This window comes from Mustela lutreola, chromosome 3 (assembly GCF_030435805.1).
Source record: "Mustela lutreola isolate mMusLut2 chromosome 3, mMusLut2.pri, whole genome shotgun sequence".
Taxonomy (NCBI): Eukaryota; Metazoa; Chordata; class Mammalia; order Carnivora; family Mustelidae; genus Mustela; species Mustela lutreola.
The window spans coordinates 116,406,689-116,420,743 of record NC_081292.1 but is presented as its reverse complement, the minus strand read 5'-3'; the positions used below and the strand labels follow the sequence as shown (position 1 = coordinate 116,420,743).

Here is a 14,055-nt window from a genome sequence, read left to right as displayed (position 1 = left end):
AGACCAAAAGACCCCATGCCAAGGGAAGTCCATCTGCACGCCCACAACTGCGTGATGCAGTGTGGCAGTGCTGGCATGGACAGACAGCATGTACAGAAGGCTGTAGAAGCTCAGAAATCAGAGGGTGGCCAGAGAATTTTCTCAGAGGAGGTGACTCTGACTTGTGACACCCTCATTGACAGAAAGGAACTTGTGGGGGCTCAACTACAGAACTTAACTAGAACATGTCTTTGTCACCTTGAGATTGAAGGTGCGTGGAGAGCAGATGGCAAAGGACTCAGTATTTGGGACACGTTTTCTCACACACCACTGAGGGTTGGGAATGACGACACCGGTGATGTGGCCTGTGACAGTTACCACAAGATTGCGGAGGACGTGGTCGCCCTGCAGAACCTGGGGGTATCCCACTATCGCTTCTCTATCGCCTGGTCTCGAATCCTCCCGGATGGAACCACCAAGTTCATCAATGAAGCGGGCCTCAACTACTACAAGCGGCTCATTGACGCGCTGCTGGCTGCCAACATCAAGCCCCAGGTGAGGTCGGGCCCCAGCCAGGTTCTGGTCAAGTCCCTGTGCGGGAGCCAGCTGGGCTGGGGGCTCTTTATTTCGTGAACAAAATGCTGTTTTCAGATTCAGTTTTTGAACTGTCAAAAATTCACAAGGTGCAGAATTTTAAACGTAGAAGAGTCCACAGTGAAGATTTTCCTTTGATCTCTGACTCCCAGCCATCCAGTTCCCCTGCTTAAAGAAGACAGTCCAGTTTGCTAGGTTCTCATGTCCTTCTTTTGCAGTGATTACCTAGAAGATGTATACATGTGTGCATGTTTGTTCCTTTCCTGCCTTTTTTCATACTGGTCACATACATGCAGCTTGGTACTTGCTTTTATTTAACAGTATTTCTGACCCATATTTCCATATCCATATCTAGTTTCCTCACTGATTCTTTTTTAAAGTTACATGCAGTTCTGTTTGTATCTTACCTCTAGAATTACTTTCCTGTTTAGCAACAGGAAACAGCCCTGTGATTCCAGTCTTTTGCCATTTTAACCTCTAGTGCAGTGAGTCATCACAGACATTCCTAATTTTGCCTTGTTATAAATTTTTTTTTAATTTTTTTTTTTTTTAGATTTTATTTATTTATTTGACAGAGAGAGATTACAAGTAGACCGAGAGGCAGGCAGAGAGAGAGAGAGGGAATGCCTTGTTATAAATTGATCTGTAGGTTTTGGTTCTAGGAGCAGAGTTACTGGAGCAAAAGGGCACATGTTTTTCAGCTGGGAGTTATTATGAATAACGATACAGAAGCTCACTTGTGAGCTTACTTGGCTCTCACCAAAATTTTGTGAGCCTAAGGACACCTCTGCATTTCCTCTGCTGAGATTACATACTGCAGCCAGACTGTCGCCTCCAGGGTTACAATCTCCCCCCCCCCCCCCACCCCTGGCTAATAAAGTGCTCTCTGGACTTCTTCCCTCATACTGGTACGTGATGTGCAGGTCTTCGTGCCCAGGCTAGGGTCACACAGCTGGTAGGTGGCAGAGTCGGCACTCAAACCGGGTCTTCTCCGACTGGGATGTTGACTCACTTCAGCACTGCTGCCCTCCCCCTCCCACCAAAGAACCTTTGAACTGCTTGGTCTCCTCCTTTGTGCTCATGTGTGCAGCAGCAGTGATTTCCCTTGAAAGCAGATGGATGGAGCTGCTGGCCTTGCTTTCTCCACAGGTGACCATTTACCATTGGGATCTGCCCCAGGCACTCCAGGATGTTGGAGGCTGGGAGAATGAGACCATTGTGCAGCGGTTTAAAGAGTATGCAGATGTGCTCTTCCAGAGGCTTGGGGACAAGGTGAAGTTTTGGATCACCCTGAATGAGCCTTTTGTCATCGCTAACCAGGGCTATGGCTACGGGACATCAGCTCCAGGTGAGGGTCCCAGTCTCAACTCGCCAGCTCTTTGGAGCATGGCATTCTGAGCCCCACCAAGACTTGAAATCCAGGTGGCCCTGGAAGAGAAGGCCAAGAAAGCTTGGTAGCACTGCCTCAGAGTCCCTGCCTCTTGTTCAAGGCTGCCTGACATGCAGCAGATTTCTCCTTCTGACGCCACTTTTGGTGAAATACGGATTTTATGTGTCAGTACCTCCAAATGGCTCCATTTCTTTGTGCTTTTTCTTTGCCCTGCCTCAAATGGAAAGCTTCCTGAGATCAGGGACAGGGACTAATGGTTGTAGGAAAGGATGAGCTGTCGGACTATACAGGTCCACAGTGTATTTTCTGCAGCTGCAAAACCCAAGTTTCCCAGAATCAGTTTGGCTGACCTGAGCTCATCCTGACTTGAACCAATGGAGGGACTGCTCATGGACATGATCTCACTTAGTGTGGGCATTTCTGTTACAGATATGTTAATTACGGAGAGCTCGCCTGGGTCTGGTTGGGGTGCTGTGTAAACATACTATCTGCCAGGTGGTACTTCTCTAAGACACAAAACCCTTGTACGTCTGGACCACATAATCCCTAAGGATTTTGAATAAGGGATTGTGGACTTGTCTTTGTCCCATTAGAACCATCCAATTAACCCTTTCTCAAATTTTGAGCCCGAGAGAGTGAATTTGTGTTCAGGTAACTCCTTGGGATCACGTGTAAAAGCTGGAAGAGGGGTGCCTGGGTGGCTCGGTGGGTTAAGGCCTCTGCCTTTGGCTCAGGTCATGATCCCCGGCTCCTGGGATCGAGCCCCACATCAGGCTCTCCTCAGAGAGCCTGTTTCCTCCTTTCTCTCCCTGCCTGCCTCTCTGCCTACTTGTGATCTCTGTCAAATAAATAAATAAATAACATATTTAAAAAAAAAAAATGCTGGAGAGAGCCACAAATCGTTACCACATTTATCTTGTTGGTCCTTGGTGCTTTGGTTTACCATTCCTTCAACTTCCTGCAACATGTGAGAGTTGGCCTTTCTCATGACGTTTCTCTCAAGGAATGTGCTTCCATCAGCTGAATTCTCCAACCCTCACTTCCACTGTGGGTCCCCAGACAGTGCTAGGATGTTAGCTCCCAAGGCACATACTCTGCTGGGTACCTGGCCTGATAACTTTACCAAGTATCTTCTTACCAGACACAGTGCTGCTCAGGTTTTCACATACGTGCTCTCATTTCCTTCTCGCAAGAACTTTCTTATTGCTCACTTGGCCAAGGAGGAAGCTGACAGACTGAATTATCCAAAGTTACACAGCCAGCTAGAAACCAAAGTTACACAGCTAGGACTTGAATTTGCTTCTTCCTAACACCAAAATCTACAACTTTCTCCCCAACATAGAAACCATCTGTAGGGAGAGAGTGATATTCTTGGTCATGTTCACTCTTCATTGACATCTGTGTGTGTGTTTCCAGGAATCTCCTTCAGGCCTGGCACTGCCCCCTACATTGTTGGCCACAACCTAATAAAGGCTCATGCTGAGGCCTGGCATCTGTACAACAGCACGTACCGTGCCAGTCAAGGTGGCGTGATTTCCATCACCATCAGCAGCGACTGGGCTGAGCCCAGAGATCCCTCCAACCAGGAGGATATGGAGGCAGCCAGGAGATACGTTCAGGTCTGTTTTCCCTCTGGGCATTGTTAATTCTCTTGCATGACTTTCCCTCCATTCTTGAGTGAATGGAAATGGAATTACATGGCAAAACAAAGATTTAGGTTTAAGACCCCGTTTTGCTATTACCCGATTTTGTGAGCTTTGGAAAAATCACCTAAACATTTCTCGTACCTTAGTTTTCTCATCTATGAAGTGGAGACGACCTATCTATATCATAGGTTTGCTGTGATCAGAGTTCTTTGAGGTTGAGTTTTTAAGTCTTAAAAATGATTTGTACCTGTAGTCCTTACTGCATGCAACACCGTCTGAAAGTAACTAACAGAAATTCCAGCTCTTCAATTTCTGGTTTGACTATAGTAGCTGATAGAGCTGGGCTGCAATGTCACACTTCACCTGTAGGTGTCACCATCTATTTTTATTTATTTGGCCTAAGAATTTCTTGGGTTGGGGCCTTTGGATTCTGTGAAGCTCATTAGTGCCCGTAATTTTCCACTTCTGTGAGTTTAACATAAGGACATGCACATGCATAAGGAAATAAGGTCATGGAACTGTGCTCCTAGAAAGTAGTCACAGGGTGCCTGGCTGGCTCAGTTGGTTAAGTGTCAGGTTCTTGATTCTGGTTCAAGTCATGACCTCAGGGTGGTGAGATGGAGCCCTGTATGGGGTTCTGTGCTCAGCACAGAGTCTGCTTAAGATTCTTCCCCTCTCTTTATGTCCCTCCCCCTGCTCACACTCTAAATAAATAAATCTTTAAAAAAATAATAAAGTAGAATCACTAGTAAGCAGACGCCAACAAACTAGCCCATCCTTCCTTCAGTGTGAGCCCCTGATGTGAGGAGAGAAAAGAATGGTCTTTTTCAGGGCACAGCCTTTCCGTGGCTCTTGCTCGTGTCCCTGATGGGGTTAGAAAGCACCCTTTCCCATGTCTTAGCATCAGAAAAGGCAAGTGTCTCTTCTCCACACCAGCCGCCACTTTTGGCTCTGTGGAGGAGCTCAAAGGCAGCAGTATTCGAGGGGAGAACATGGGTCTTTGCTTGCCAGACTTCTCACAAGAGAACTTGGTAACAGCAATCAAATTAATGAATGCAAAAAGAGCTTAATTTTCCCATTTGTTAGCCAGGTGGGGAAAAGCCCTTGGGGCAAAAATAATGCATCTCTCCTTTTAGGCTCACAGAACTGGTAAATTAGAGCAATAATTATCCTGAAATCAAAACCCCCAAACCCTCAGGAAAAGGTTAGGCTTTAACTTCATCAGACTGAGCCACTTGCTGACCTGTGATACTGAGGCCCAGGACGATATACACGTACCCTAAAATCAGCTTCCACGGAAAGGAACACTGTTGCCTCAAGTGCACAAAGCCTCTTTCACCAGGGTATGTGTATTCCAAAGCCACCTGAGAATGGAGGGCTGCCCTCCCCCACATTTTAGGCATTAGCCAACAGGTGGGGGGGGGCAGCGATGAGGAGAGACTGAAGAAGCCTCTCAGGACCCCAGCATCATAGCATTTGGGTGCCACATATCCACCCTAAGGGTAAGGTGGTCTGGACCCCATTCCAGAAAATGGGCTGGAAAATTCCACAGGGAACTTTTGGCCTTGAGCAGCCAGGAAAGCCTTGCAGCTCCGCCCTCCTCATAGAGTTCTAGTTGATCCTTAGGCAGATGATGGGGAAGGGGCTTGCACTGCGGTGAGAGGAAATCCACAGCCTGGAGGCTTCTAGTCTCTTCTGGTCTTCTGCGAGACCCTGCCAAGGACAGTCTGCTGAGTCCTGAGGCAGTGCTCAGTGCAGTTCATCTCCTTTTGGGGTGCAGTGGTTGACAATCTCTGCAACATGCAAATAGCTGCAGAGGGGATGTGAGTTTAAGCCCAGGGTGGGGTGGTGGTTCAGAGGAAGGGGAGGGTTCTGAGGTCCGTGACTTATGAGCAGGAGAGCAGCTGTCTCCTAGTGTGACCCCCCGGTAATGCCCAGGCTCTCACCCCCACCCCACCTGCAGTTTATGGGAGGCTGGTTCGCTCATCCTATTTTCAAGAATGGCGATTACAACGAGGTGATGAAGACACGGATCCGTGACAGAAGCTTGGCCGCAGGCCTCAGCAAGTCTCGGTAGGTCCTGGTATCTAAACACTCAGCCAGGAAAAGGTCAGGAGAAAGTCTGGTCTGTGATACCAAACTGGCTTCTGGTGGACAGCTCAGTGGTGAGTGTGTGGCCGTTGGGTCAGAGAGGCCGGTCTTAGGTTGCTGGGAAGACTGAACATGATTGTGCATGTGAAGCTCTCAGCCCAGGGCAGAGCCTTGCTATGTGTTTAACAAAAGGTAGAACAGACAGGAAATTTGTCTCAAAGGCACCCACTTCTTAGCAACCCACTACTTCATGCAAGGACAAACTCTCCAGCTCATCCTACTTACGTATCACCACCTTACAAGTGAATGTGGGTAGCAGTGGGTGACTGCCAGCATGTGCATTCTGTCACTTGGCCAGTAGGGGGCGATGGTTGCACCAAAGTAGCCCACTCCTCTTCCTGTCAAGGGAGTAATAGCAACAGGGACACCTAGCATTTATACATATTCTATTGGCACTCCTGAGTCATATTTAAGGAGGCACAAAGATTACGGCAAGACTGGGCACTTGGGTGGCTCAGTTGGTTAAAGCCTCTGCCTTCCACTCAGGTCATGATCTCAGGGTCCTGGGATGGAGCCCCACATTGGGCTCTCTGCTCAGTGGGGAGCCTGCTTCCTCCTCTCTCTGTCTGCACCTACCTCTCTGCCTACTTGTGATCTCTGTCAAATAAAATCTTTAAAAAAAAAAAAAAAAAGATTATGGCAAGATTATCCAACTACTTAAGTAGAGCTGGGATTTGAAACCAAGTGGACTCCAGGGCCCACACGCTGAGTCTGAGAATCATCTGGCTAGGATTAGAGGTGTTTGGTGCAGAAGGGGAGTGACCTGGTCTTATGGGAAAACACCCACAAGCTCCAAGGGGACTCATGGGACCATGAGACCATGGGACCATGAGCAGGGAAGGTAAAAGGAATTCAGAGGTATGAGTTCTTAACATAGCTGGCCAGTCTTCCCTTATGTAGCCCAGCTGTGCAGTCTCAATAATCCAGTCCCCATCCTTAAAATGCACTCCTGTCCCAGTTGGGGTAAGTCCTGTGGAGTGGGCTGTGCCTCGGGGTCTGATGTGCTAACTCTGGTCTCCACTAAGCATGCTGGCACTGACACAACTCTGCTGAGCACCTACCGTGTCCCCAGATCAGGGCCAAGTCAGTAAGGCGTGTATAAGGAGAGGCTTCCGAGTCTAGGTCCTCAAGCTGCCGACATGCCAGCTGGGAAGAGAGTAAGCTCCCCACTACAGTTCTCTGCGCGAATTTCTCCATATAAAGAAAACTCAGAACAATGAGATGAGGGTGGGCAGAACAAGGAGACTTCATGAACAAGGCGGGACACCAGTTAAGCTGGGTCTTAACCATGAATAGTGTGTGGGAGAGCAGAGGGCATTCCAACTGTGGGGAAGTGTGTTAGCGCTGGCCTGGTGGGAATGAGTGGGACACCTGCAATTGAGAGCTGGGGGGGATTGGCTCAGTGGCTGGGGCAGGAGGCAGGGGGCAGTGGCAAGGCCACAGGGCAGAGAGCCTGGAGGCCAGGCACAGGGCCTCAGCCTTGATGTCACAAGTCCTAAGGAGCTACTGCTAGCTCCTGGGTGGGAGAGGGAGGGGCATGAGGGGTTTAAGCTTTAGTTTTCTTCCAACATTTCAGAAACCCCAGTGGGGGAAGGTTTTGATCCACTAGGTTACTGGCAGCAAAAATTTCAGTCAAGATGAAAGTGCCAGGTGCCCAGGCAGGGTAGTTAGAGCGCTCCCAAATCCTGCCCCAGGACATTCTCTCCCCAAAGCATGATGCTCAAGCCCCACACTTGTCATGGCTCCTTCCACCCAGGCTCCCAGAGTTCACGGAGAGTGAGAAGAAGAGGATCAGTGGTACCTATGACTTTTTTGGGTTTAATCACTACACCACCATCCTGGCCTACAACCTGGACTATGCCTCCTGGATCTCTTCCTTTGATGCAGACAGGTAAGTCGGCCCACAGGGCATCTGGAGCAGTCTCTGGGGAAGACAGCAAGGAGCCCCTTTGCCCAGCTCTTACTGCACAGCCTAGAAAGCTGCCTCCTGACACCATACATCCTGGAATTTGATGATGAGTCCCCTCCTGAGACACCTAATCAAACCTCTGTCAGTCTACTAATAACACCAGCTAGCATTTCCAACGTGCTTCCTGTTGAGACAGACATGCTTGGAGTTTTGTGAAACATGTTCAAGACTTTAAATATTTTTCTTCCCTTGTTTTTCTTCTTTGGTCGAATTGGTTTCAATTATCAGATGTATTTCAGTCAAACAGTAAGGTTGGGTCTTCCCCCGGCTTTGGGGTAAAGGTGAAACTATAAACTATTATTTCTGCATTACACAAATGCAGTCATGGTGGAAACATCAGAAAGCAAGAATAGGAAATTCTTGTGGGTGTCATTCCAGAAGTTTATGCATATGTGTAAAGGGTAAGCTACCTCTCCTTCTCCTCATAAATAGAACATGTAAATACATACATTATATAAACTATATAAGATATATAGTATAAACTATGTAAGATATATAGTATAGTTTATATGGTATAGATATATATATCTTATATAAACTATATAAGATATATATAGTATAGTATATATAAGATATATATATTCAGGGGCAACTGGGTGGCTCAGTGGGTTAAGCCTCTGCCTTCAGCTCAGGTCAAGATCTCTGGGTCCTGGGATCAAGCCCCACATTGGGCTCTCTGCTTGGCGGGAAGCCTGCTTTCCCCTCTCTCTCTCTCTCTGTCTGCCCCTCTGTCTACTTGTGATCCCTGTCCAAAAACAAAACAATATATATATATATATATTCAGTTATGAATTTATACATAAAAATATATTACCCCAAACCGAGATTATATGTATATATATATACGGTCTTGCTCCTTTTGTAACAAGTACATTTCCACATCAGCTGTGAAACTGTCTAGGTTCTTTTAAAACAAACACCTACCCATCCACTGCATTCTGCAACCCCCAGAGTTGGGACTCTGACGGGGCTGAGAAAACACCTCCCTGCTGGTCCCTGCCTGAGCACTCATGGGACTCTTGCTGCCTCATGATTCCTGGCACTGTCTCCTTGTGACCTGTGTTCACACTTTAAAAATGTTCTGGATCCAGTTCAGCTGAGCACAATAAATTGTTACTGATAAGACTTTTTTTTTTTTCTGAAGGATTTGGACGTTAAGATCTAAATAATTGGTCCTTATTTGAAATGTATGACTGCCGAGAAAGACAAATAACATATGATCCCATTTATATGAGAAATTTAAGAAGGAAAAAAGATGAACACATGGGAAGGGGAGAAAAGGAAAGGAGAGAGGGAAACAAACCATAGGAGACTCTTAACGAAAGAGAACTGAAGGGTGGTAGAGGTACATGGGTGGGAGGTGGGCTGCGTGAGTGATTACGGAGGGTACTTGTGGTGATGAGCACTGGGTGTTCAAGTGATGAATCACTGAATTCTATTGTGGAAACCAATATTGCACTGTAAGTTAAGCAAAATTAACAACAAGTGTGATTCTGGAGACATTCAAGTTTCTGTGCTTTTCCCAGCAGTTGCTACTTTGGCATAAGATATTGCCCTCTCCAGGTCCATCACTGGACAGAGGCAGGGCCTTGGGCACTTAAAGCAGGTCTCAGCCTATGTGTTCCCTGTACTCACACAAATGGGGGTCCCAACCATGGGTGCCTGCGGCCACACCACACCTGTGGTGCTGACTAGATGTCCTTTATGCAGGGAAGCCCATTCTGTCCCAACACAGCACTCAAATCCTACTGGACACTGTGATCAGGGAATCCCAGAGCCTTTCAACCCTTTGGAGGGTATAGTCCATGAGTGAAACCGTTCATCTGTAGAGGTGCAAACAGCTCAGGTGGCCTGTCACAGCTAGGCCAGCAACATGCAGTAAGAACTAATGAAAAGAGAAGAATGTGAGGCAACCTGACTCATCTGCAGTTAGCTATGACTGTTAAGTCTAGACTAAACCTAATGCTTTTCCTAGTAAAAACCTTGCTTTGTGTTTATGCAAAGGGCCTCTTGGGATTTACACATTGAGACCTATCTCTTGTGTTTGAACCTGTAGGGGAGTGGCCTCCATCACAGATCGCTCTTGGCCTGACTCTGGCTCCTTTTGGCTGAAGATGACACCTTTTGGCTTCAGGAGGATACTGAACTGGTTAAAGGAGGAGTACAACAACCCCCCAATTTATGTAACAGAGAATGGAGTGTCCCAACGGGGAGAAACGGACCTCAATGACACCCTAAGAATCTACTACCTCCGCAGTTACATCAACGAAGCCCTCAAAGGTAGGACAGGCCTATCCCCTCCTCCCTGTGCACCTTTTACCACTGGAAACACCTGCTAACGTCTCCAGTTGGGGGAATACTGCAACCACGAGACCCCATCATGAGAAAGAGGCAGCTTCTCCCTCCTGTTAGGCTTAAGCTTTTCTTTGAGGCTGCACTCTTGAGTCTTCTCCTTCTTAGATGTAAGTTCAGCAAGCGAACCCAGTTGCCTGATACAGCGAGACTTGAATTCCTGGCAGTCATCAGCTCTGCCAGATCATCCCTGATGTCTGATGTCCCTGAACAGCAGTGGCCTGCTGAAAGCAGGCGCTGGGAGGAGGAGGGTTAAGATGCGGGAGCAGTCTGTAGGGTCTTCTGTTCCTCAAGTGAAAGTTTGAGACCCTCAGCTCAGCAGGATGGAGTGGGATAAGATGGGATTAGGACAAGGGACTGTAAGTAACGCGGAGTGAAAAAGTGAGTGCTGTAGCAGTGGAAAGAAATGGTTAGAAAGTCCTAGTCCAGTGGAAATCTTTTCCAAGGGCCACTTACTTTTGGAAAAAGCATGAACACTTAAGGCACTCCCCAAGACTGGTATCCCAACATGTGGAGACAGAGAGGATGGCAGGTGCCTGAGCAGGATTAATGTAGTCTACCCGTGTACTCCCATTCAGGAATGAGCCTTTCTGGGAAAATGCTGATGGCTCTTAGTCCATCCACAGCCAACTCTTCACCTGCAGGCGGGGACTGTGGGACAGCCGTGGGCAGGTGTGGCTTCTGTAGGCCTGGTAGAATGGGCTCTTGTAAGACAAAGGAAACTCATGCTGTGGCCTCTGCATTTGGGCAGCTGTGCAGGATAAGGTGGACCTCCGAGGATACACGGTTTGGAGTGTGATGGACAATTTTGAGTGGGCCACAGGCTTCGCAGAGAGGTTTGGTCTGCATTTTGTGAACTACACGGACCCTTCTCTCCCAAGAATCCCAAAAGCATCAGCCAAGTTCTTTGCCTCTGTAGCCCGGTGCAACGGCTTCCCTGACCCTGCTGCAGGGCCACACCCTTGTCTCCAGCCAGAAGGTGAAGAAGGTGAGATATGGCTCTGGGAGGGACTAAAACCAGAGGGTGAGAGGGACATTTTCAGTCTATTCTCGTTTATTCCCCTCCTCTCTGCCTTTCCAATATTTACTTTTTTTTTCTTTTTTTAAAGATTGTTTAATTTATTTAACAGACAGAGATCACAAGTAGACAGGCCGGCACCGGGAGGGGGGGGGGCGGCGGGGGGGGGGCGGAGAGCAGGCTCCCTGCCAAGCAGAGAGCCTGATGCAGGGCTCGATCCCAGGACCATGGGGTCATGACCTGAGCCGAAGGCAGAGGCTTAACCCACTGAGCCACCCAGTGCCCCTCCAATATTTACTTTCATTCAACCAGTATTTTCTTTGAATGCTCCAGCCATTGGTAGGATGAAACCAAGGAACCGAGGATTAATGTTACATCTAAAAACTAGGCCCTGGTCTGGGAAGAGCAAGTCTAGATTCTTGTTCCAGCCCTGCCACTAACTGTGTAACCTGAGGCAAGAAACTAGGCACACACCTCCAGGTGGACATGAGGGTCTAACATACAATACTGACTGCAAACAGTGATTGGCCTGATGTAAGGGGCCCAATATTTGAATGACTGAAAAAGCATAAATTACTACAACAGAAAAGAAGTAATTATCCGGGGCGCCTGGGTGGCTCAGTGGGTTAATCCTCTGCCTTCGGCTCGGGTCATGATCTCAGGGTCCTGGGATCGAGCCCCACATTGGGCTCTCTGCTCGGCAGGGGCCTGCTTCCTCCTCTCTGCCTCCTCTCTGCCTGTGTGTCTGCCTACTTCTGATCTCTGTCTGTCAAATTAAAAAAAAAAAAAAAAAAAAAAGTAATTATCCACTTTACTCCAACTGTTGACAGATTTTTTAAAAAAAAAAACAACAACTACGTTCCTTCATTCACAGGTTCAGTAACTCAGTAAAAGGGCTACATCCTGTCGTCACCTCAGCAATGAGCTCGCTCTGGATACCTGTGTGACTCTATTCTAAGGACCTAGCTTGGTTAACATTGATCTGATAACCAGATCTGTAGGAGTGCATAAATTGTCCTTTGTCTTCCTCTCCTAGATGCTGGACCTACCATCAGCCCTATGAGAGAGGAGGAAGTGCAGTTCCTGGGGTTAACACTAAGAGCGACAGAAGCCCAGACAGCTTTGTATGTACTCTTTTCTCTTGCAATTCTTGGCGTCTGTTGTGTGACATTTCTGTCATACAAGTACTGTAAGCATTCCAAGCAAGGGAAAACACAACCAGGCCAACAGGAATTGAGTACTATTTCTGCATTCTGACCTACAAGTTACCACTTGCTCCACTTCTGCAAAACAAGCCTAGTTTGCCTGTATACCTTCACTGCCCACAGAAGTCCTCAGGATCTTCTATTCTGCCCAGGCGGGATTTCTTCACCAGGCCTCTGCACTGTTAGAGAGTACATGAATCTTACAACTCTCTAATTAAGATGGAAATACATGCATCTTGTCCCAGTATCAGGAATTCATCAGAGTACTGGAAGACCCTGCACCTGGCTCTTGTGGAAAGATACAAGTATGGACCTCATCTGGTGATTCTGTGAGCTACTTAACCGGGTCGTTTTAAGGTTCAGCAGCTTCAAAGGTAGAAATATGAGCAAAAACCATAGCAATCCTTTTAATAAGACACTGTGCATATGGACTGCATTGTCATCTCCTGCCCTCCTTCAAACTCCCAGTCTCAGACCTTGTGTTGCTCAGAAAAAAATGGTACTATAAGCTACGCCCTTCATCCTGTAGCTGCTTCTCCTTGAGAAGGCAGGTTCCACAGAATTCATGCAGTCACACAAGCCCTCTCGGGTTTCTAAGCTTTTCCACCAGACACATGCTTTCTGCTTACATTATATATTCCTTGGGCAGAGATACCCTGACATCCAAAAAGAGAGGACCTCTGAATGATCCTTTCTTAGCCACTTTTATGTCCTTCCTTCCTTTCCCCTGCTCAGGATGACTTCTAAGGACCCAAGTATAGCCTTCAAAGGCCTTGTAATCTGACCATGGTTCACTTAACCTGTTTCTCTTCTTTTTCTCTGTTTGTGGTAATTCTGAACCTTGTGTAAGCCCTTGACTATGCCCTCTTCCTTTCTTTGCAAATATTCTTCTTCCTAGGATGCACCTTCTTCTGAAAACGCCTCACATCTCAGCTCAAATAATGCACTTTTCCCCCTGCATAGCTTCCCCTATATTCCCCAAAACATGTCTCCTCCCTGTCCCTTCTGCCTAAATGGAAGGGACTATAATATGGACAGCTTATCCATATTATACTGGGAGTGTGTATTTCTCTACTATCAGCCTCTTGAGGATAAAGGACCATGTCTCTACCAAGCACATTCTGGAGACAGGGCACAGAAAGCACACCTGCTCCTTTTCTGTGTTTATTCACAAAACACATCCAGAATGCTGGTAGGAGCACAGAAAAATGATGTGGTCTTTATCAATTCCCCTCAAGGTGCTAATAATAGTAAGACAATCCCAGTGTAGAATACTTAAAAACTTATTTGGTCTATATATTCTTTCTAGATACCAGGGAAAATGTTATTTAAAAATAAAAAGTAGTTTTCAGCTATATTTAGGGGTGATCATGGGGTGCCCAGCTGGCTCAGTCAGTGGAGCTTATGACTCCTGACAATGGGGTCATGAGTTTGAGTCCCACATGTGGCATGGAGTTTACTTAAAGTAAATGACTGATTATGCTTGAAATTTTGTTCCTTTCAGGCATTCCTTACCTGAACCTGTTGTATCTGTAGAAAATTCCTATCAAATGTTTCACTGCTGGGTGCCTGGGTGGCTTAGTTGGTTAAAGCAACTGCCTTTGGCTCAGGTCATGATCCTGGAGTACCGGGATCAAGTCCCGCATGGGCTCCCAGCTCCACAGGGAGTCTGCTTCTTCCCACTCTGACCTTCTCTCTCATGCTCTCTCTCAAATAAATAAAATCTTAAAAAAAAAAAAAAGTTTCACTGC

General features: G+C 47.1%; 1 protein-coding gene across 1 annotated transcript in view; it reads left to right on the top strand.

Moving 5' to 3' along the window:
- Positions 1–12,740, top strand: part of LCT (lactase) — a 52,026-nt gene extending 39,286 nt beyond the window's left edge. Inside the window, exons 10-17 of the mRNA XM_059166733.1 lie at positions 244–534; positions 1,723–1,921; positions 3,380–3,582; positions 5,573–5,682; positions 7,517–7,651; positions 9,786–10,009; positions 10,833–11,069; positions 12,136–12,740. Of these exons, the coding sequence (XP_059022716.1) occupies positions 244–534; positions 1,723–1,921; positions 3,380–3,582; positions 5,573–5,682; positions 7,517–7,651; positions 9,786–10,009; positions 10,833–11,069; positions 12,136–12,356 (1,620 nt within the window). The 3' untranslated portion in view covers positions 12,357–12,740. The remainder of the gene's footprint in view (positions 1–243; positions 535–1,722; positions 1,922–3,379; positions 3,583–5,572; positions 5,683–7,516; positions 7,652–9,785; positions 10,010–10,832; positions 11,070–12,135) is intronic.
- The last annotated feature ends 1,315 nt before the right edge of the window (positions 12,741–14,055 follow it).